General features: G+C 44.3%; 1 protein-coding gene across 1 annotated transcript in view; it reads right to left on the reverse strand.

Moving 5' to 3' along the window:
- clcn2a (chloride channel, voltage-sensitive 2a) overlaps window positions 1–8,598 on the reverse strand; it is a gene marked incomplete at both ends in the record, with an annotated part of 45,543 nt that extends 36,945 nt beyond the window's left edge. Inside the window, one exon of the mRNA XM_079530361.1 lies at window positions 8,542–8,598. Within this exon, the coding sequence (XP_079386487.1) occupies window positions 8,542–8,598 (57 nt within the window). The remainder of the gene's footprint in view (window positions 1–8,541) is intronic.
- Between the last annotated feature and the right edge of the window lie 6,055 nt (window positions 8,599–14,653).

Here is a 14,653-nt window from a genome sequence, read left to right on the forward strand (position 1 = left end):
CTTTTCACTTAAAACATTTAATTCAAAAATAGCAGATCTGCAAGCTCACAATGTGTCGCATCACATGGAGAAAAAAAGGTGAAATGAGATATAAGGTTTCTGCCCGACAGCAACAGAAAGATAGATGGATGCCCTACCTACAGATTCAGGAAATCCTGCATAATGAGGCTGAAGTATTAGCATAGTATTACTTAAAAAGCATACAGATGGTGCATAGATGAGGGTATGGAAGAAAAAAACGGACGTCTGAAGCAATCTGGCTAATCCGAGCCCTCTGGCCTCCAGGGACAAGATTGGATATTGAATTAGAGGAGGAAGTGACAAATTTGACTCATCCTACATCAGATTTGCATCATTCTAGGTAACACAGACTGATTTACTGATTACCAATGAGTCATTTGTCGCATGCACACACACGCACCGCACACAAACGTGCATGCACACACGCACGCACACAAACGTGCATGCACGCACGCACACTTAAGTCGTTCTTTAAAAAAAAACAAAACACTTAAACACTGTTGAGGGGATTATGTTCTCACACACACAAGCACACTCCCATCATACTCTAGTGGTCTAATAGAGGAAAGCAAGAGAATCCGTGCATGTTAGGCTGATGGAAGAATCAAGCTGAGTGACTGCCATCTCGTGACACGCTTTTCATAATCCATGCTCTGAAAAAAACGCTCTGACTCAAAGTCGTTAGAAAAGAGCATTTACCTGTCCTCCACTTTGCCTTTAGTTTTACCTACATAAACCTCACATGATGCAAAGAACGTGGAAGCATCTGATTTGAATAACAACGATTTAAGAAGACGAAAATAGGGACGTGCTCTATTCTGAGCATCCAGTGAATTATAATTGTTTCTATCTGTGGTCTCTATAGTTCTTCATTCTACAGCGAGCAGGTAATAAATTGACAGTATCAGACATGGCCCCGTGCCCAGCTCTGTGAGAGAATGCTGACTATGAATAACTAGACCCACCTACAGAGAAATGAGCCTGTGTGTGTGTGTGTGTGTGTGTGTGTGTGTGTGTGTGTGTGTGTGTGTGTGTGTGTGTGTGTGTGTGTGTGTGTGTGTGAGAGAGTGCGTACGTGCGTGCGTGTGAGTGTGAGTGTGAGAGAGAGTGCGTGCGTGCGTGTGAGTGAGTGTGTATTTGGATACCATAGAGAGAGAGATGCAGGGGTGGAATAATATAACTATTTATAAAGCACATAAGAAATTTGAAAAATAGATAGATGGAAGGAGAGAGAGAAAAACAGGAGAGTGGTATTGCAGTAAAACCTTACAAACAGTCTCTCGCACACGCACACACGCACACGCACGCACATGCACACACACGCACGCACGCACGCACGCACGCACGCACACGCACACACAGGTACAGGTTGATCATTAAGACCTTTCAGCAGCCAAATCCTGTCCCTCCTGCTGCTGAGAGGACATGAGCACGCTGTCGGTAACACCTGCTCTGACCCAAACTCACCACACTCTCATCAAAGTACACGCACATACAGTACTGTACACCCACACACACACATCCACACACACACACCCACACAGTCACACACGCTTCAAGCACTGCACTGTGCACACACACTCTCACGAACAAAAACAAACATTTTCTATGGAACAAGCATGCCCACGCTCATGGAAGAAAGACACCAACCAGTATGACACATACTACCGACCTCCCACACCTCTCCAAAAAGCTTTTTTAAAGGCCATCAGAAGGAAGGGCACAACACATACATCTAAAACAGATACCAACGCAGATCCAAACGTCGAATTATACTTGCAGAGCCGGCGCAAGCTGACAGTGGTGGTGGTGGGGGGGGGGGGGGGGGTGTTGGGGGGTGTTGCGTAAGTACGGGGTGCGACTGTCTGTACGTATTTTTACCGACAGCAGCTGAAGTCAAGTTGTCATGTCTATCTGTCTATCGGTCCCTCCCGGTACACACAACACCACTGATCACTTTCTTAACACGCTGAGAAATGGTTGACGCCGAAACGCTATTAATTCAAAAGTACCAGAAGGTTTGTTTTTCTAACTGGCAGTCTTGACTGAGGGGGCGAGATGGTCCGGTTGGCTATAGTGCACAGCACTTGGCCAACTTGGCCAAGCATCCGTATTTGGCGAGTTCATGGGACTTGGGATGAGAATGTGTTGCCAAGTCACGATCCTGTCTCTCCTCCTTTACCTTTCTTTTCTACCATTACGTTACACACCTTTGCATTCCATGAGCCACTGAGGAGGCGATAGCGGCCACTGCCAGATGTCCCAGCATGCACCGTGGGTGAAAGCAGCTCTAGCCGTGATCTGCACGTATCCATCCCAGATTGCTCTCCAGCCGTCAGACACTACTCACATGAACTACCCCGCATAAGCAGACTGGATCTAAAAGTGTGTGTGTGTGTGTTTGTGCGTATATGTGGCCGTGCACACGCACTTTGAAAAACCTGGTGTAGCTCGGCCATTAGGTGTTAGAAAAGACAGGCAATTCCCACAATTTCTTTTTTTCTTTTTAAATAATTTGTATCCCACGATTTTGCAACCCATTTTTCCACTCAGTGACAATTATCTAATGTAATCCTTTAATCCTACACTTCCTCTGCCAACCTGGGGGGGCAACGGACTGACCTCATGTTTTTTTCTATGCATGAGGAGTCCAAGGTGCTTCTTTTTACATGACAGGGGAGAGTTTCCCCAGCCGGACGTAGCGCGTGGAAGGAACACGTTATCCCGACCAGTTCCTTTCCCCTCCATCCGGTGCCCCGGCTGGCCAGGGGGAGGTAGTTTAGAGACCAGGGTTACTGCATGTTTTTTGTGAGGGTACCTACCCTAGGGGACACGGGGAGAACATGCAAACTCAGCACAGAAAGGTCCTTTCGCCAACCCTGCCTCGGGTATGGGCACTGATGACGCGGTGAGAACACGCCACACCAGCGCCCACAGCTGAACCCAGGATCGAACCCAGGACCTTCTAGCTGTGAGGCCACAGCACTACCGACTGTGCCACCGTGCCCCCCAAAAATGTCTAATACCTCATTTAAAATCAACAGTGTCAGATCAACAAGCTCACAACTTGAGCTTGTAGATTGACTATTTTTATGACTTGGTATAAATCAGGCTTATGTTGTGGGGTAAAAACAATAAAGACTTTGTGGAAGGCCTTTATTGTTATAAATAGCCTGTTTACTGCTGCTTCCACTCACGCTGTCGGACTATAATGAGATCCCTGCATAGATAATGGGTTCAAAAGACTGTAGAGACTGCCAAGCATTTAATATTTTCCAAGATGTCCCTTTGCAGCAAAGGTTGTAATTACAGTAACAACAACATACTGGTGAGATAATATGTAAATAACATTTACATGTGAATGTTTGCTTTTCACATCATAATAGGCTTGCTAGGTTACACAGGGGACCTGGGGAGAGGGAACATTTCCATTTGCAATATAATAACATGAAATATTACATGAAATTATATTATATTTTAAATGAAATGTATCTTTAAAAGTTTATTGTGAGAAATACATTAATACAAAAATAAAAAATAACACTTTGACTTTGGTTACGCTGTGAATGGAGAGATGACATTTATCAGCTTGTTCTTCCTGTTGAGTTTATCAGACAGATCTCTATGTCCATGTCATCTTATCTGTGTCACTACCTCTGTTCCTGTACCGCACAAAAGCCTGGTGCACCTTAAAAACCATTTATCTATGACAGTGTAAAAATGGACCCGACTGACACAGGCAACCTGTACTGTTGGCACCGGATAGCCACCATCTGAAAACCAATAAAATAGAAGGCGCATTTGTCAAACCCCCTAGAATCCAGTTTAGGATTACAAATGGTTTGGTTTATTTCATCTGCATCCCATCCATTTGTCTGTTTAATATCTGTTGCATGAGACAAGTGTCTTCATGCCAGACAAAAAACAATGCCTGTCTTTGAACTGAGGTACTCACCTCGTCAGACTCCATCACCTCACATCCTAGCACTTCACTTTCCTAGCCTGGCATTGCCAGACTAATATCACTGCGTAGATATTAACTTTTTCTCCACTTTCTTTTTCCTGTGGCAGATCACTTTCCCTGGACCTATTGCTGCCACATTCTGCCTTGATTGATGCTCGCTCCTGAAGATATGGCTACCATGCATGCAAACATATCTCAAGGTCCAAGAACTTCAAGTTCAAGGTTGTACTTTATTGTTACATCTTGTGTACTGGTAGTCAGGTACATAAGAGTAGAACTTATTTTGGTTTGGCTTCCTTCAGACAATGCAGCAGCATACAGTTGGAGGCCATCGATATTGTCCTTTTCTTTTTGCTGAGGTTTGCGTGATCTGCGCAAAAGGACAGTTAACCCATTTTGGGCGGGAACCCCTTTTGGTGTTTTAAACATTATGTTATAATTTAGCTATTGAAAAATAGCAGATCTACAAGCTCATAGCGCGCCACCGAGTGGCGCGCTACGAGCTTGTAGGTCTGCTATTTTTGAAAAATCGTGAAAATATTTATTTCAGAAAACTGGAGGATTTAGAAGGATTTTTTAAAATTTTGAGGTCAGGCCTAAATGGGTCAAATGATAAGGGACAATATCGGTGGCACCCAACTGTAGATAATAACAACAATAGAACAGTGAAAAAACCCTGCATTGTCTGAGAGGAGCACAAGACGAAAAGGGTTTACGTGGTGCCATCTTGGATTGTGTGGTTCATCTTGGGCACACTCATGTTTTTGTTAGGTTTGTTTTCTTGACCACAATGTTAAGAATGTAATTTAAACAAAAGTTCGGTTTACTGTATACCTGGTATCCTATAGTTTCAAAACTTTCAATGTATAGATTGTTATTTTGATGGTATATTGTTTAGCCACATAGACCCTCTATAAATCTCTTTGCCAAAAATAGCAGATCTAAAAGTTAATGCATAGCAACGTGACACATTGTGATTTTACAGATTATCTATTTTTGATTAATGTCCCCAGAGTAGGGATACTGGGGGTTAAGTGGTTAAACTAATACTAGATTCTTGGTGATTCTTGCTTATTGTAAGTCACTCTGAATAAGAGCGTCTGCTAAATCCCTAACCTTAAACACCTACTGTAACTCTAACCACACAAACCCCCTAGATTAGAACAATCCTGGATTTCAACAACTCATGGCAACCACATGCTCTAAATGCCTACTCCTAACCCCAGTCTTTTATTTTAACTCTAGGGCAGTATTATGCGTGTCTTAAGTACCAGGTCTTATTACTTAACTTAAGACCTGGAGGCGTGATCAATGTCATTTGGCTATTCTGAGTGGCCAAACAGCATTGACCACGCCTCCAGGTCTTAAGTTAAGTAATAAGACCTGGTACTTAAGACACGCATAATACTTAAAAGTCTGTCTGAACCATAAGAATGACCCTTTCCCCTTTGAGGACAATAGAAATGTGCAAATGTCCCAATGAGGTTAATTTGGTCTGGTATTATTACTATCCTTGAGGGGGTTTTGGTCCCTGTAACTACAGTATAGTAAACCACGCACGCACGCACGCACGCACGCACGCACGCACGCACGCACGCACGCACGCACGCACGCACACGCACACACACACACACACACACACACACACACACACACACACACACACACACACACACACACACACACACACACACACACACACACACACACACACACACACACACACACACACACACACACACACACACACACACACACACACACACAATGACACAGTATACTGTATTGTGCTTGCCATGTATTTGTATGTAGACAGTAAAATCTTCAGTGTTAAGTTCCAAGTGGAATCAAATGGACCCATCCAAGGTTCAAGGTTACTTTATTTTGTCTCCCAGGGGAGAAATTTGTCTTAGACACAAAGACCCGCACTGCAGCATACATAAATACAATACATTACAATGCAAGATAAGACTATAAGGTACACAGTGACTCGCACAGCATATAAATAATACATAAAACACCCAAGCCAACATACCTTGTGCAAAAAAAAGAGCAGCACCTTAGCACCACCTCAAAGCCTTCTACCCCTATCCCGTATGCCCTCTGCAAGGTCTCCGTTAAGGAGTGTGATTGACAGAGGGACATCCAACACTTCACAGTGTGAATGCTGAAGCCATTTATGTGAGCACTAAGCAGTGTTCTACCATGGACAGAGCCAGATGTGAGCAGTGTTCCACTGTGGACAGAGCCAGATGTGAGCAGTGTTCTAGTACTGTGGACAGAGCCAGATGTGAGCAGTGTTCTACTGTGGACAGAGCCAGATGTGAGCAGTGTTCCACTGTGGACAGAGCCAGATGTGAGCAGTGTTCCACTGTGGACAGAGCCAGATGTGAGCAGTGTTCTAGTACTGTGGACAGACCCAGATGTGAGCAGTGTTCTACCATGGACAGAGCCAGATGTGAGCAGTGTTCTACTGTGGACAGAGCCAGATGTGAGCAGTGTTCTACTGTGTGGACAGAGCCAGATGTGAGCAGTGTTCCACTGTGGACAGAGCCAGATGTGAGCAGTGTTCTACTGTGTGGACAGAGCCAGATGTGAGCAGTGTTCTACTGTGGACAGAGGAAAGGAGGGCACTGGCCTGGGCAGGCCCATTCCACAGAGACACACTGGACGCCATTTTACATGGCTATTGATCTGTACACAGATGCACACGAGGCACAGAACACAATGATCTTCACACCGATAGGAGATGAAAGACACTCTTTCTCCTCAGGCCAGCACACATACGTCTACTCCACAAGACAGGGAGACACATCTCCCTCTTCACACACACGTCACACACACACACACACACACACACACACACACACACGTCACACATTGACATATTGACATATGCGCTGTTGCTCACACATACGTGCGCACAATCCGTGCGATTAATGCGCAAGTGCGTATATGCCACACACACACACACACACACACACACACACACACACACACACACACACACACACACACAGAAATGCAAACGTGCACAGAATAGACAAGAGAATACATTGGATTTTAAAGCTCATGGTGGGTCACTTCTCTTCCTGCAGATACCACAGGGAGACTGCAGTAAATGTGTGTTCATCTGTTGATCTCAGACTTAAATTAACTAACGTCTGACACAGGTGTTCAGAAGGCTAGTCAATGTGCACACACAAATGTACACGTGCAAGTACACACACGCACGCATGCACGCACACACATTTATATCCATCTATCACTCCTCTTAATTTAGATATCATGTGTGTGAAGTGCTCTAGGGTATTACTGTCAATCCTGCCATGACTTGACATGGCAGCAAAAAAGAAAAAAGAAAAAAAAGAAAACTGGTGCAAGAGGCAATTAATATTCAAAGAGACTCCACTTTTAGTTCGGAAGTAAGATGGAGCAGTGCTGGCAAAGGGAGAGAGAGAGAGAGAGAGAGAGAGAGAGAGAGAGAGAGAGAGAGAGAGAGAGAGAGAGAGAGAGAGAGAGAGAGAGAGAGAGATATGGAAGGAGATGACAAAGGCATAATATGCCTTTGTCATCTCCTTCCATATCGCCCCTCATATTATGAGGGGCAAGGGGAAGGACAAGATATGCAAGAGACAAAGATGAGGGAGATAGATCGGAGGATGTAGAGTGGTAGGGTCATGTGTCCATTGTCTAGCCATTCTGGCATATCAACCTAGGGGTACATGGATCATTTTAAGTGAAACAAATTACCGGTAATCTGAATGTTATCCAATTGTACAAAAATATAAATGGATTGAAAGTAATTGCTCTCTTAATTCTCTTCATTAATGAAGAGAGTAAGGTTAGACTTTAGGCAGGAGGAGGCAGAGGCAATAATCCATGAGCTGTGACCACCTGTGGCTCAATGGGACTGAATGGAGAGGCTGAGCATATATATAAATATTTCAGAAGAACACTGGGGTCCATCCAGCTCTGCATGTGCGCCACCACCCGGTGGTGGCTAAGAGCCCCACACAGATATAAACACCATTTAAAATTAGGTTGAAATGTTCACACACACACACACACAGTCACACAGTCACACACACACACACACACACACACACACACACACACACACTCTCTCTCTCTCTCTCTCTCTCTCTCTCTCTCTCTCTCTCAATCTCTCTCTCTCTCTCTCCCCCCCCCCCCCCCCCACACACACACACACACACACGTACCCGTGTGCGACTGTGCGTACACTAGCATGTGGTTCAAGAAGAACTTCAACTCCTACGCTATGGACCAGAGCTAGCGTGCGCGCATGCACGCATGACTGCACGTGCAAAAACACAGCTTCACACACAAGAGTTCTGGCTCTGCAGGTATAGACATTTCTCTGAATGGATCTAAATCGAATTCCATTCATAGACACTAGTGCACCTCTCCGAAATAGACAATTATCATTGTTAACTGTTTCTTTGTGCTGTGACGGATTGGCGACGACAGCTTTTTAGCCTACGGCCACGTACCTCCTTTGCAGGTGACATCATTTCGCTTCATCAGAAACTCACCAAAGTTTGATGATACTGGAGCGTACTCCGCTCTCCGGCGGCCTTGTCCTTCACCATTGCCGCAATATCCTCATTAAAATAACCAATCCAAGACTCGCAAGACTGTCACACTATATATAGTATAGGTATAGCCCCGCGCGGATTATTGATTTGTCGGGGAGGGGTTGGTAGCAGCGCTGGTGGTGGTACCCATAGCCCGAGCAGTAACAGGTTCCTTTGCATAAGCCCCCTGCAGAGAGACACGAGCACGATGTGTGCCAGAGGGGATGAGTTGCTGGCTGGCTGCAGCAGCATCAGTGCTCCGCCGGGGCGGTTTGTTACTGCAAAACACCGCCTCCCTCCTCCACACCCACTTTGGTACAGTCGACCTCTCTTTGGAGTTCGTGGAGTAGGAGCAGGTATGCTGCTCGACATCTCCTGTGTGCGACGGGGAGGTGTGTGTGTCCCATAATGCTAAATACATGCCATGGATTTACGTGTTTCCTTGAATCGTCCGGCGCTATCGATTAAGTAAACCTTCTGTCCGCTGTCCTTTGCTGTCTTTGCCCCGGCATGAGTCACCATCTTTAGGCTATCACAGACAGTAGATGAGAAATATCATAACAATAGGCTACTGTCCGATATTCACACGTCTTTATTACATCTCACTGGTAAAAAAATATATATAAGATAAGGTAAATCCCAGATTACTTTATTGGTTTATTGGTTTATTGGTTTATTGGTTTATTGGTTTATTGGCAATGAGCAATTGAAAGGGAGGTTGTTATTGAATACCCCTAAATATTCATTCATTTTCAGGCAGCCCATTAATAAGTAAATATGCTATAGTGCCATAGACATGGTGAAGGAAAGAAAAGTGTATGTACACACATTTGAGAACTTATAGGCTACACAGTATAGCCTACATTATGTTGTAAACATATGCTACACATTATGAATATAAAACAAAACGCAGCAAGGCAAATAAACAACACCAATTTACAGGAATGAATAAATAAATAAGATGTTTGTTTTTTTAATTGGTCTGTGAGACTGTGACCCAAACATGGGTCCCGACCCACTGTTTGGGAAAGAGCACTGGTCCATAGCTGTAATGCAACAGCATTAGAGCTATGGACCATGCAGAGCACTGGTCCATAGCTGTAATGCAACGGCATTAGAGCTATGGACCAGAGCACTGGTCCATAGCTGTAATGCAACAGCATTAGAGCTATGGCCCAGAGCACTGGTCCATAGCTGTAATGCAACGGCATTAGAGCTATGGACCAGAGCACTGGTCCATAGCTGTAATGCAACGGCATTAGAGCTATGGACCATGCAGAGCACTGGTCCATAGCTGTAATGCAACAGCATTAGAGCTATGGACCAGAGCACTGGTAGTTTTTGTTCCCTACCTATGTTGAATACACTTATTGTAAGTCGCTTTGGATAAAAGCGTCTGCTAAATGACTGTAATGTAATGTAATGTAATGTAATGTAATGTCCATAGCTGTAATGCAACAGCATTAGAGCTATGGACCAGACTGGTCCATAGCTGTAATGCAACGGCATTAGAGCTATGGACCAGAGCTAGAACCATGGGACTTTCCACTTCCTGTGCTCGCATGAAATGCAGACCAGCCTCTCGACTGTAGCGAAAATAAAAATAACGTTTTCGCTATAGGCCTATACTCACCAATAAATACAAAGACGGTTTGTGTGATGCCTACTTTCCGCAGTGGACACACTCTGAGCCCCCACACGTATAAAATGCACTTTTTGGCCGGAAAAGGATTTTCTTTTCACCGGAAGAAAAATACTTTGTTACTCCACTGCGCCCTCTACCGATATTGCCAAGAGAAAATCTCATAGACAAGATTTTTCCTTCCGGTGATTTTTTTTTTTCCTGGCCTAAAAGTGCATTTGTGGGGGGCTCAGAGTATGTCCACCACGGAAAGTAGGCTTTGTCATCACAGATGATCACACAAACCGTCTTTGTATTGGTGAGTAGCGAAAACGTTCTTTTCATTTTCGCTACACAGTCGAGAGGCTGGTCTGCATTTCATGCGAGCGCAGGAAGTGGAAAGTCCCATAGCTCAAATCCAACGGCAGCAACGGCATTAGGGCTATGGACCAGAGCTAGGGTGGCTCCTAACTGAGCAGCATCACAGATGTATGGCCCTAAACCATTCCAAAAATCAATTCTTTGACACATAGGAAGCGAAAGCTATATGACAACTGGATTGATGTGTTCAATTTCCATCGGGCAGCAGCGTTCTGAATAAGCTGCAGCGGCCTGATGGATACAAAATATATATTGTTTCAGTTTTGTCCTCATTCGCTTGGGTATAATTCTGGCACATGCATATAATAATTGAGTATATGGGCCCATAATCAATCATAACCAGCCTCCATTCCTTAAAATCTGGTTTGGATGTTATGTTTTAGGCACCAGTCTGTGGATTGTGTGTGTGTACAGTATGTATATATGTGCATATTTGTGGTTGTGTGTAATAATGCATAGATAAGCAGAGACACACATGCTTATTTTGCATAATGAATATCCCAAGAGACTGTGAAGTATGCAGTTGTGATACAATACACACAACAACTCAGGCTAATTTACAGTTTAGACGATACTCATATCCACTTACAAAGAGCAACATCTGCAGAGTACGTGCTAAGAAAACAAATGTGACAATGTCTAAATTATAAAACATATTAAACAAAATAAATAGCATAATGTATACGTGGAACAAGCGGACAATATTCGACATATATAACTAAATATGCAACAACTACATATGCAAATACCGTAAATATATAACTTCCACATGAAGACATGACATGAGAAAGACAGTGTGACTGCAAGTCACACGCCTTATATTATTTTCACTGTAGACTGTTTGGATGAACCTGCATTTGCAGTTATTGCACTAAGAAACTAGTGCCCAACTGCCCACTGCCCAAATATCAACAGTCCACTGTCCTAATGCTTTAAGATAAGATCTCAGAACCAAGACGTTGTCAGCTTTAGTCTGTCAGTTTTCATATGGCTCCAATTGAATGAATACAGTAAAGAAAGAATAACAACCGTGCTCAAGTTCAACTGGACAAGCAAATATAAAAAAATATTCTAACTCACATTCTAACTTTATAGCATGAAAGGCTTCTTAAAAATGCTTCTTATTGGCTGACAATTTTGGGGGGAAAAAACCTGCATTGGACTGAGTCTGACAGGCTGTTGACAAGGCAACCAGTTGAAAGCAGGACACGATATGAGTGAATGAATGAATGGATGAATGAATTCCAAATATTCCAGATATACAGTACATACATTAAGTGCATTAGAATAAATGGGATCAGGCAGTTAAAATAGCATAAGAACATAGACCTTAATTGTTCACATGTGCAGGTAAGACAGAATTTAGCACGCAATGCATTATACACCAAGAACATTATAAAACATTGCAATCACTTTTCAATAATGGAAAGCAGCACAGCAAACACAGCACAGCAAACAAACAGTAGGATAAATCTAAATATTTGTTATCATGAGCCAAAATAAATATGTCAACGTATTCTCTTTGTTCACATATCTCATGCTTCATCTCATACTGTGTATTCAAAGAGGCATTTCTCTCTAGGTCGTCCTCAGACAAGCTCTCTATTGTCGCCTCCAGTCATCCCGGTTCTCCATACATCTGGCCATCTTATCGTGCTCCTGCATCTTTCTTGAGTGCATCCACGTTACGTATGTTGATGGGACATGCTCGTGACCGGTGCCAATGTCTATGACTTCTGCAGGGTTGGTTTCCATGCAAGGGCTTTCCTCACTTTCAGATCTTGGTCAGTTGAGTTCTCCCATGAGCCCATGCAGGTATTAGAAGTCCTTCTGAGCAGTACCTCCTGTTATTGTTGTTATAGGTGATGACCTCGGTTTTCTTGACATTTAGTCGAAGGGCACACTCTGACTCCACTCTGTTCAGGAGCTCCTGTGCCACCTTGGCCCTAGTGCCTACTACATGCAGGTCTCTATTGCCCAGAGTAGGATCGAGTAAAATGCCTTTTTGAAATCGATGAAGCACAATACAGCAGTAAGGTTGTTCTTTTAGACCTCCTTGATTGTTTTCCTTAGGGCCAAGATCTGGGCCACAGCTGTTTGAGTACCAATGTGCTGTCACCAGTGCCATGCACCAATGCAACCAATTGTGTGTGTGTGTGTGTGTGTGTGTGTGTGTGTGTGTGTGTGTGTGTGTGTGTGTGTGTGTGTGTGTGTGTGTGTGTGTGTGTGTGTGCGCGTGCGTGTGTGTGTGTGTGATCCGTATGCCAGCCCACCGTCTCCCCACGTCAGATCCTCTATGGCCAGCTTCTAGTTGGTCAAAGGTCTGCTGGGGGACCGAAAAAGAGGTACAAGGACCACATCATAACCCTCCTAAAGAAGTGTGACATCAAACCACCAGCACTAGAGTCTCTGGCTGTTGATCGCCACACCTGGAGCTCTTCCTGTCACCAGGGAATCACTCGTCTTCAGGAGAAGCTCACAGAGAGGAGAGCGGCGTGCACAGTGGCACCAACGTGCCTTATAGGATCACCGACCTCCACTGCTGCCTTCCCCTGCCCCTCCTGTGACAAAATCTGCGGATCATGCATCGGTCTGAATATCCACCTGGCTATGCGCAGACGACAGACACAACAATAATCATAAATCCTATTTGGAGCAACGTCATCGTTGACATCGATGGACTGACATAAGCAAGCAAAGTGTGTGTGTGTGTGTGCGTGCGTGCGTGTGTGCGTGCGTGCGTGTGTGAGATCCCATGCATGCATGTGAATGGGGCGGGGGTGAGTATGCACATGGTGCATGTGAATGGGGTGGGGGTGAGTATGCACATGGTGCAGGGGTAAATAAAAGCTGTTTCTCTCATGCATCCACACGCCCTGCTTTCACCTGCAATGTGAATAGCAATCACACTCTTATTCATACCTAAAGGTTTCATCTGCGCCTATCCTGCTAGGTTGTAACCGAGGGTAAACGATGTCACTGACTTCACTTCATCATGTTGAATGGAGCTGCCAGCAGAAGACAGCCGGGCCAGCTCTGTTGTGGTGGCCCCCGGCATGCAGCAGTGAAAACTGGGTGCTCCGCAGCCCTAAGCACCAGCACACTGACCCACATCACATCCCCCCCATCTTGGCAAGATCAGTCCAAAATACATGCCCACCTCTGCAGGGAGGCTGGTCTGGAAACATGTGCGGGGACAATTTATAGCTTTCACTTTCACATCGGTATCGTGGTGTGTGTGTGTGTGTGTGTGTGTGTGTGTGTGTGTGTGTGTGTGTGTGTGTGTGTGTGTGTGTGTGTGTGTGTGTGTGTGCTTTTTTTTTACCTGGGGTGTCAAACATGGCCCCCCATGAATTGAAAACCAGGACAACCCATTGCTTGAAAATGTCATTGCCCAGCTCCCATTAAAAAAGAGGACCATAATAGAATTAAGTTTAACAAAGGCTATAAACCAATGTATTTTGTCATCTGGATTGGATAGGCTACAGTATTATATTATGTATAGTAGCCTATACATGTTTGCTAACTATTTATGTCTGTCAGTATAGGATGAAATTAAACTTGATCAATGTAATTTTTAAGAATTACGTGGGGCACGGAAATCGATATTTTGTTTGTATTTGCTAATAATTCAATAGGCCTACAGAGTGAATTGTAACACGTTTGGAGAAGTCGAAACATGTGCCTTGCATGTGCCTTGCATCAGAGACCTATGCAAAGGACCTTGACATTTAATTGACCTGATGCGCAACAGAACCACCTGTTTTGCTTCGCATGCAAGTTTCTTAATCGAAAGCCTCCCTGAAACAAATGCCATTAAGCCTTTGCTGTGCTGCAAGCAAGACACAAACATATAACACGATATTATTAACCCAATCAGACCTTCAAATCACCGCTTGCCCTTGAGCAAGAAAGGTAAAGTTCAATCGCATAAAAACACGAGTTTACACGACACTGGAAGACAGTGTGAAACATCTTGTCAAAACACAGCATACATACGGTTTCCCCTCGGGCTTTTCGGCTCTTCTTTTTTTCTTTGCTCCTTTTCGAGGCTTGAATCCCAAATCG

Source organism: Electrona antarctica, assembly GCF_951216825.1.
Source record: "Electrona antarctica genome assembly, chromosome: 19".
Lineage (NCBI taxonomy): Eukaryota > Metazoa > Chordata > Actinopteri > Myctophiformes > Myctophidae > Electrona > Electrona antarctica.